Source organism: Egretta garzetta, unplaced genomic scaffold (assembly GCF_000687185.1).
Source record: "Egretta garzetta isolate BGI_Z169 unplaced genomic scaffold, ASM68718v1 scaffold193, whole genome shotgun sequence".
NCBI lineage: Eukaryota > Metazoa > Chordata > Aves > Pelecaniformes > Ardeidae > Egretta > Egretta garzetta.
In genome coordinates, this window is record NW_009259117.1 from 1,568,601 (window position 1) to 1,578,381 (window position 9,781).

Genomic DNA, 9,781 nt, shown 5'->3' on the forward strand with positions numbered 1-9,781 from the left:
TGGGAGCGATGGCCGGGCGGGAGCGGGGGAGGACCCTGCTGGCGACAGCGCTGGTGAGGGGGCTCCTCGCGTAAAGGGGCGCGTTGCCCTGCCGGGGGGTACCGCTTGCTTCCAGGCAGCTCATCTTCCCTCAGGTGCCTGGCCGGAACGGCGGCTGGGTGCGAACAGGGAGACGCGAGTACTTGCAGCTGCGGATTTCGTGATGGGGTTGAAGCACTTAAATGCTCCAGACCCAAGCGCTGGTGGATGAGGAAGCATCTAGGAAACAAAAAAATAAAAAATGCTGTGAACTCCAGCAGAGCTGTTAGCACACTCGGCTGGCGATCACGCGTGTGGAGGAGCCAGTGTACACTGTGCGCTGCTGGTGGCACGCAGGCCGCCGGTAACTTGAAGGGATAAAGTGTATGAAACATCAAAGGCACCTTTGACACCTTTCCTGCCAGCGTCTGTAAGTACGGAGGGTGCTAGTTGGTTACTGTCATGCACAAAAGCATGCTAATCTGCTTGCTCTGTTGTCTTGCTTTCTCTAACTCAATATATGGTGGTGAGGGAAAAAAGAAAAGATACTGTTCTGCATAATGATAGTTTACCTGCTGAAGGTACGCAGTGTGACTCAAGCTAGGCCCTGAAACTGAAGTTGAAAATCTCTTGTGAAGTACCTGTAGTTGAGTACAAGAAAATTATTTATGCCTGAAATCGGTTTGCAAATATCAAAACTAGCAAAAAAGGATACAAATAAATGAGTAATTGGAAATACCAACCTGACTTTCTATATGCTAGATTAATAAAAGTGCTTCAGTAACACCAGGAGGTTTTAAATGAGTTAAATAACCCTTACAAAATCTAGTCAGCTGTTAATTTCCTAAAAGGGTACACAGACAGTTATGTGCTGATTCTTACTCCTTTATCGTTTTATCAAAGGGTACCTTGCTTAGGCTGTTTTATTTCAGGAAATGTGCAGAGCTTTTTTTGAATACTTCCTCTGTAATACAAAGTGCATTATACTGAGTATAATAACCTCCAAAGATAAGTGAATTAAAAGGATAAAGCGTCATGTTTTATGTAACTATAATCATACTCCATTTAATGACTGGCTTTAGTGCTATAATTATGTTCTTATTTACAGAAGAGTCTACAGCTGTAGAGAAGAAGAGGAAGCCTCTTTCCAGACTGAATATTCATTCTGCATTCTGGATTTTGGCATCGATTGCTGTGACATACTACTTTGATTTTTTAAAAACTATTAAAGAAACTATTCAAGCAGATAGGTAAGGTACCTTTTCTTACAAAGAAAGTTGTGTTTTCATCTCACAATCATACTCAGTTTGTAACATCTGAACACTGTGTTGTAAATCTTGGATAAATAAGAAAAGCAGGAATACAGAGAGCTGGGACTGTTCAGCCTGGAGAAGATAAGGCTCAGAGGGATCTTAGTAAAGTGGATAAATACCTGGAGGGAGGGTGCAAAGAAAACTGAGCCAGGCTCTTTTCTGTGGTGCCCAGTGACAGCACCAGGCACAAACTGAAACACAGGAGGTTCCCTCTGAACACTGGGAAACACTTTGTCACTGTGAGGGTGACTGAGCACTGGCACAGGTTGCCCAGGGAGGTCATGGAGTCTCCATCCTTAGAGATGCTCAAAACCTGTCTGGACGTGGTCCTGGGCAACTGGCTCCAAGTGACCCTGCTTGAGCTAGGGTCATTTTTAAGTAAATACAATGCTTAAAATGTTGCTATAATTATTTTTTTTCTTTAGGCTTTACTGAGCCATCTGTGTACATGCAAAGTTTGTTTGAATAGCAGGATGTTTTAATACTGTACCTTCAAGTTTACGCTTAAGTACAAGAAATCGCTGCCTGTTTTTTTTTTGAAAGTACTGAGGTTTTCATTTTGTTTTAATCAAAACCAGCTGAAATTAATCTTTAAACATCAAAATGAAGTTAATTTCTCTAGAAGTTATCTAGACTTCGAGTAGACCAGCAAAAGATTAGTGAAATAATTCTTATGAAATAATTTCTATTCTATTTATTTGCTATTCAATTATTTTCAATGGGATTGATGGATGTTAAATTTTTTTAGCTTCACCTGAAAGTGCTTTTAAAACTCTCTCGTCATTATTGTGTGAGGTTCTCTGGAGCAGCTCTTCCAGGCTGGTCTAGATGCACCCTACATCCAGTTGGCTGTGGATGCAAACTAGTGACTCCAGGATGTGATCAAGGTTTTGAGTGGCCCCATCTGCTCTCTGCAATACCCTGTCTCCTTGTGTTGCTTATTTAGGTAGATGATAGCAACTGCTCTCTTAATGCAGATTTCTCAATTGGTAGTATTGAGGTACCAAAATAGCATACGATATTTGCTGTACCGTACCAGAGCAAATGTTCCCTGAGTAGGAAGATCCTTGATTACCCTTTGTAATTTAGTAAACCAGCTATGGTAATAAGAATTCACTTTTTAAAATTTTTATTTGCTAAATATACATTCAGATAAGTATAAGATTTTATTGAAGTGCACCTTCCTCCCAAGTACGTTGCTATCTTACTCTTGAAGTATGTTCTCAAAGAGGCTCAAAAGTGCATCTTCCTAAATAATCACATACCCTGTGTTTTCTTGATTTTGAGTTTGAAATCCTGGATTTCTCTATGGTTTTCTTCAGCTGCTGTTAAGAAAAATCTTCATGCTTCTTGTCTGTTAAATTTCAGAGTTCATAAACTTGAAACCTTATTAAAGCTTTCTGCAATGTTTCTGTTGCACAAAAATCAGTAGTCTAATTTATAGTGAGCAGCACACTTGCAGTGGAGCCTATTTTATTTCATTACTGACAAAATATTTTTGGTGTGGTAGTATAGTAGGTCACTGACAAGGTCTGTTGCATCGAATTTCCAAAATACTTGAGGGAAAAATAAATTAAAGGAATGTTGCATTGCAAAATTGAACTCAGTTAGTTATGTATATTAGACAGCTTTAGAAGGGCAAAAAGTGTTTTGTAAAAGTAAGTTAAGAAAAAAAATTACTGGAACTCTAGGCCAATCTGTATAATTAACAGCTATTGTCTACTCTGTTTCTAGACTAGCATGAAGATTAATGTGCAAACTGTGATGTGACTGTGCTTAACATGCTTTAACGTGCTTCCTCCCCTGCAGCTGGTGGTTTGCCTCTGGCAGTTGTTTATTGGCTGTGTGTTTATCTGTAGCCTTTTACTGCATACTTTATCTTGAGTGGTACTGTGGAATTCAGGACTACGATGCACGGTATCCAGCACTGATACCTGTCACAACAGCTACCTTCCTTGCAGCAGCAATTTGGTAAGTTTGAACATTGCGTACAAACTTCTGCTAAAGCTGTGCAAGTCTTGGGCTCATTTTATAAAAAGTGTAATTTCTCTAATTCTACTAAGTGTGTTGTTGACAATACCAGTTCTATGTAGTATTGATTCGTCCACTTTGAACATGCATCCACAAAGCAAGAGTTGGAACTGTTGAAGCTGTATATTAAGTGTATTTGTAGACATACCGGATCTTTTCTGTCTTGAAAATTTATGGAAAAGCTGAAGTCCTTAGCTTTGTTAGTGTAAATTGCTCACCTCTGACATCTATTTGTGAAGTTTACAAATTAAAGCAAAGTCATATTCTCTGGCTGAGAAAAAATTATGCCTGATCAGTTTCTAATACAGAGTTCTTCATTATCAAACAATCTATGAATAGCAAACATATACTGAAATATACACTTCTGACTATTGCTATAAAAGCTTTAAGGGTTTATATCTTGTCAGAGAATGGTACTTTTAGTAAGAGCTACTTTCTTTGTGAGATTATAGAAGTCAGAATTGAGCAAATGTGCATGTGAATGAAAACATTATATACATGTGTGCCAGTATATATTTATTTGCTCTCTGCATGAAAGCTGCTCCTCTCTTCAAGTTTAGCTGTTGTTTCTGAATAAGGTCAGTCAGTATTTGTTGCAATGCTGGGGAAAAAAGGAAGACTGAAGAAGATAAAGGCTCCCTATAGTTCAGAATTAGTCTATAATCCTTGCAATTCAGTTGTAAAATAAGGTGGTTTTCCCCCTTTCTCTTCAGTTAACTTAAAGCTGCTTGGCTGCAGGTACAAATTAAGGCTTTTCTCAGCTGCCATGTATGCCCATAGAAAAATCAAGAGTAGTTAATTTTCAGGTGCTTCAAATACAGAGAATATGAAAGTAAAAGGTATCTTTATCCTTGCTGGGACTGAATGGATTTGCTCTTGCTAAAATGTGCAGTAGCTACTGAAGTTCTAGGATGAGTTGTCAGTAAATAAACAGTAAACTAAACTACCAGTTAATAAGGAGGTGCTGGGGTCTTTTCATTTCTCAAGTTGTAAAGAAACAAGTATTTTTCCAGGTTGAGTAATTTAAATCTTGTTTTCTCTTGTGCCATATTTTCTTTGTGTGCTGGTATTTCCATAATATGACAATTGAACTGACCCAAAACTTCCCGCTTTTATTCCCAGTTTCAACATTGCTTTGTGGCCTGTCTGGTCGTTTATGACACCTTTGTTGCTCTTCATTCAGTTTATGGGTGTTGTGATGCTTGTGTCACTCCTGGGATAAGCCCTTCAGGTAAATAATTGAATTGTTTAAGCATATAAAAACATTTATCTTATTGCATGAACTGCTTTGTTAAACATTTAAGGATTTTAAGACCATTTAAGGATACCTTCTCTATGTTTTGTGTACACTTTCAGAATATTGACATTTTATGGCATGTAGAGCAACTGGAGAACATGCAAGTATCCTAGAGGGAAGAATACCCTTTTTCTCTTCTCTAAGATTCCATTCTAACAGTGAAAAAAAGTAATTAGTGAGAATGGATGGGTTTGGGAGTACAGGCCAAATATCTGCAGCTTTTACCCCGACTGGGAGAACTTCTTAGTGAAGTTGCTTGACCTGATAGTAAAGGGGAGAAGCTATTAACATCCATATGCAATCGTCTTCTCTATTTTTATTTTTTTTAAGTTCAAATTCTTTGTCTTATCTTTGTCTTTAAGTATGCTGTTTTCATTTTCTGTGATGAGCAGTCCAGATCAACTTGCTATCTGGAAAACTGCCAGATATCAGTTCTTTGTTCTTCCTAAAAAACAACCTTTCAAAGGCAAAACCAGATAGTTTGTTGACTTGAAAAATTAATTTTCAATAACCGACATGTTGAAAAGGGGTTCTTGCATTTTTTTTGTTAGGGTATCCTATTCAAATGAACCCTCAGAAATTGATGTCTTCCTTAAGCTTTTTCAAAGACTGCTCAGTAAATATGGTAAGGGATGTCCCCTGTATCACAGGCATCTACATCATCCAGTGAAGCAACTCCCTCAGCACGTCTTGTTTGCTGTACTGCTCAAGGGAGCGTGGGAAGCCTGTTTGGTTTTGCTTGCCATCACAAATCCTTCCCAGCGAGGAAGTCCCCCCAACATTTTTATGAGTGCAGCAAGAAGAATGTGACTGTGCTGGACTTTGAGTGTAGCTTCTTGTAAGTGCCAGAGTTGTAGGCAAAAATTATTTAATGGCTGGGACAGTGAAACACAGCTTTTGTTTGCATAAACAAACTGAAACTAGCGTTGCATTTTTTCCCTATTTTCTAGATACCAAGAAACCTGATTTTTTTAAAGGAGGTAATCAACTTAAGTCACACTCTGAAAACACCTATAGACTTCTGAAAAATACAATACTTACTTCAGAACCTTTTTACAGTATTATGGGAGCTTCAGTCAATGAAAACTTCTTCAAATCATGTTTGTTCATTCTATCATTAGCTATGTTGCATCTGAGCACTGGAAGGATGTGGGGAAAGGATGCATTTCAGTATGTTGGAGCTGATCATATTAACAGACTAAAACAACCGTTCTGTGTTAATTTGTACTTGGCAAGTAAGAAGTACAAGTGAATTACAGATATCCCGAACAGCTGAACCTTGTGAAAACATTCTGGTTTTCTATATGAACAGCCAACAAAATTCTGTTAGTGGATTTTATTAATTATGTATTAGGCCAGATAATTATTGGCCTAATAATTAGGGCCAAATTATTACTTGGTGATGCAAAATCATTAACTAATCAGTATCAAATTAGTACAAGATACAGCTTGTGCAGTATATAAAACCTTACAGCTTTTTTGTTAATGCTGGATTTTTCAGCCTCACGTGAAGGACTCAAGTGACTGTTATCCTCGGAAGTGGATGTCACTTTTGTTACATTCCTGTACTTTATTATTTCTAATACTGCTTGTTTACTCTGATACCGTAATTCTTAGACTACCTGATTTATAAATCAAGTGGACATAACCATGGGTCAGCCAGTGGCTGGGAAAAAGTACCTGATTAGTGAATAATTGAAAGATAGATAGGTTTTACCCTTCTTAGTAACATGAAGCATTTCGTCACTGCTTTGTAAAGCTTTTATTCATATTTCAATATTAAGCAGATGGGTGATAGTCAGCTACATAGTCCTAAATCCTGTCTGGGGACTCCAGAGGTCACCTAGTCCAACGTCCTGCTCAAAGCAGGTTGTTCGGTTTGAAAGTAATTGATACTTAAATTCAAGTGTTGTGTGTTTTTAATACTATATTCTTCCCATTTGAATTGACAGCTAAAATACTGTTATCTGGAATCTGTGTTTGTACTTGTAAACTTACACATAGATGACACAGGAGACATTTCTTGATCTATTAAATTTCTAATGTTATGTGTGGTATCAAGTAGGAAATACTTAACAGATCTGAAGTCAAGACATTAGGTAATTAAGTGTTTGAAAAAATATATGGATCAGGGTAAGGGCCTAGAAAGCTGGTTGAGGTTTACATCGTTGTTAATTTGGCAGCACCATCAGTGAAATAAATAAAGTCTGCTTGTGCCAATATAGTTTGTCCATGGCCAAAGACAGATGATCAAGCTGTGAATAACAATAACATGAACAAAATTATTGAATAACAATATGAACAATATTAACACTACACAAGAAATTGAAGAGCACAAAGTAAATTCTTTTGATGTATGCACTATTTTTCAGTATTCAGGATGTTATTCTTCTGTAAATTAACTTTTAGTTCTCAGCAGTGCCTGTTAATGAAGTTGCCATCTTTCTTCCTCAGCAGTAGAGAGGCTGATATTAACTTAAATGCCATTAGGCATATGCAGTTGGGAAAACAAAATAACTTCGTCTGTCTGTCCACTTTGGCTGAGATACTTGAGTATCTGGAAATCTGTGCGCCGTTTAGTTGCTAGACCATTTTATATAGATCCTTGTGTTAAATACGTTCACACCCAGACCTTTTGGAAGATAGGAGAATGTAGAAGCTGGGTATTGAAACTTGTTAAAATTTACTCCATGTGACTGTTGCTTCAAGCCTGGGCTGTTAGAGGAGGCTGTGTTCTTCATTCTGACATTCAAATTCACACCATTGCTGAATACACAGTACATGGAATGTTTAGGAATGAAAAAGACAGATTGTCTTAAGCCACTACTGTTTCATTAAGGAAAAAAGTTGCTGTCGGTATACAATACAAGGGATTGGTCAAACCAAAATAAAACACATTTAGCATTACTGTTAAGTAGCTTGTAGAGTAAGTTAACAGCTCAATTTAAGTAATATTTAAGTTTTCCAAAATCAGTTGTACTTCATATCTTTAAAGGGCAAGTTGCTTATCTTCAGGTCTTCATCTTTTAACAAATGTTAACAATTTTATGTCTGTATACACAGCTGCATTTGAGTAAGTTTGTTTATTACGGTATTTAAAATGCACTGTTGCTCAGGGATGGTAATTATCACTGTATTTTTATTTGTCAACTATATAAATGCTCTGGGTGTTTTAAGTTGCCTTGTACTCTTGAATTAAAATTACTATTTGCTACATGGTTTTTCAGATTTATTCTTCTGGACATCTTAATAAACTTTGTATAAAAGCGATCAACTCTCGTTCAGTACTAATTGTTTAACAGTCTTGGGGACTGTCAGCCCATTGTTTTGCCTAGAAAATAGATGTTCATGTAGATTTTAAATACCGTACTTGACTTGGAGTATGTTCGTCTTTCCTCTCAGCTGGGTTTATTGAAGGTGCAATGCTGTTCTGTATGCCTTCAGAGAGCTATCTGCCTTCTGACTACTTTGATAGCTTCTTCTGAAAATCCCAAGTAGATAAACCCACTGTCTAGAAGGCCTGCAAAGTCTTTCAGTAACAGTTATCAAATGCAACACTCATTCAGTTACATGCTCAAAAGGAAGTCGTGGCAAAGCTGGTAAGAATTTAAAACAATGTTTGCTGTAATTAGCAACCTGACAAAATGCTGCTGCCATGTCCAGCTCTGGAAACTCCTTGCTTCTGTTACTTCCCTTAGCAACAAATAAAGAACTTAGGGCAAGAGATTAGAAGGAGGTACCTTAATTAGCTTGCTGAGAACAATTACCAGGCAGTCAAATCCCCACCTCTACCAAAGCTTGAATGCATTAGCTGGCTACAGACCACCACAGGTATTTTCTGCATCCCTTTACATCCATGTCACTTCAGGAGAATGTGTACGAGCACCAAAGAGCTTTTCTTCACAGGTGACAAGGGATGACCTGGAATAACATTGAAATAAAACAGTCCAGACAATGAAGATTATTTCTCACAGTTATCTGTAGAAGCTCTGTAAAATGGAAGCATCTCCCTTAGTTATTCTTTAAAGGTTATGTTACAGAAGATAAAAGTAGGACTTGGCATTTCCATCACCTTCAGATAGTGACGGATGTCGCTTGGAGCTAGAGGTGGCTGAAGCTTTAACGGTTTGACTAGTTAGGCTTTTTATTTATCCTGCTGTTACAGGCTGGACAGAAACATAGGGCTAGCTTTCAGTTAACTGCATTTTTCAAAAGGAAACTTTGTAGATGGCTTAAAATACTTGTTTCTTGAGAACAGGCCAAAATGAATAAAGGATGTGAGCTACTGCTTCCTTATGCTTACCTAAACGGGACTGTACAGAAGTCACTCATTCCGCCCTACTGCCATTTTGTTCTCCTTCCCTGAAAAGTGAGCCCCAGAAATTTACACACAAGTTCAGAAATGTCCTTTGGTACTTCAGAAAAAAACCCTCTTTACTCATTTCTGGCAGAACAGATGCTGTCTTTTAATTTCTTCCATTTTGTTATTTCTAATGTAGCTGAATTAGTGCCTTAATTTCATTTGAGACATAGGTCGCTCACTGTAAAAAACAATGCTTTGGATATTCGATATGCTACCAACAGATAAGAGGGTAAAAATGTAAAACCTGCCTGGCCAGAACAAGGACCAGTCTATCGTGGTATTTGGCCTCCAAGCTATGGCTAGGTACCTGAATACCCAGAATTAAAGAGAATTTGTAGTGCGTGCAAACAAAATACCATTTAAAATATGCAGTGTTTTACACTGGGCTAGATTCCCGTCAACCCCTATGGCCAGCCGTCTGGTGCTCCAAATCTCGAGGTCTGAATACCAATGTATATCTTATGACCATAGGTCACAGCTACAACTAAGCAGTTTAAATTAAAAAAAGGTCAATGTGTATAATGCATATAAAAACTGGAAAAATGAATAAATAAGAAGAGGACTAAGTCCCTCAGAGGTCTTTGCTACCTTGAGCTCAGCAGTTGCCACTCCAGCTGGCAATCACCGTGGTACTCTCTCGTCAGAATGGGACTCGGTAAAAAAAAATAAATTGCTGCCTTTGAGAGGTCTGAAAAATTCCCGAAACGCGGGGTTATTGACCACCAGTGGGAGTGTCGGTTGCCAAGAGGGGGGCGGGGT

The 9,781-nt window shown here is 38.0% G+C and overlaps 1 protein-coding gene across 5 annotated transcripts; it reads left to right on the forward strand.

Annotated features, from left to right (window-relative positions):
• The first annotated feature begins 473 nt into the window (after positions 1-473).
• TMEM128 (transmembrane protein 128) lies at positions 474-7,867 on the forward strand. 5 transcript variants are annotated; one of them, XR_004841567.1, is made up of 5 exons: positions 474-1,268; positions 3,141-3,302; positions 4,485-4,593; positions 4,719-5,497; positions 5,610-7,867. XR_004841567.1 is itself a non-coding variant. In XM_035891101.1 (4 exons), the coding sequence occupies exons 1-3, from the start codon at positions 1,054-1,056 to the stop codon at positions 4,582-4,584; spliced, it is 477 nt and encodes a 158-aa protein (XP_035746994.1). In that variant the 5' UTR covers positions 474-1,053; the 3' UTR covers positions 4,585-4,593; positions 4,719-7,867. The 5 variants fall into 5 exon arrangements, 4 of the variants coding, with proteins under 4 accessions (XP_035746994.1, XP_035746995.1, XP_035746996.1 ...); XM_035891101.1 differs by having other exon boundaries at positions 4,719-7,867; XM_035891102.1 differs by having other exon boundaries at positions 5,310-7,861.
• Positions 7,868-9,781: the final 1,914 nt, after the last annotated feature.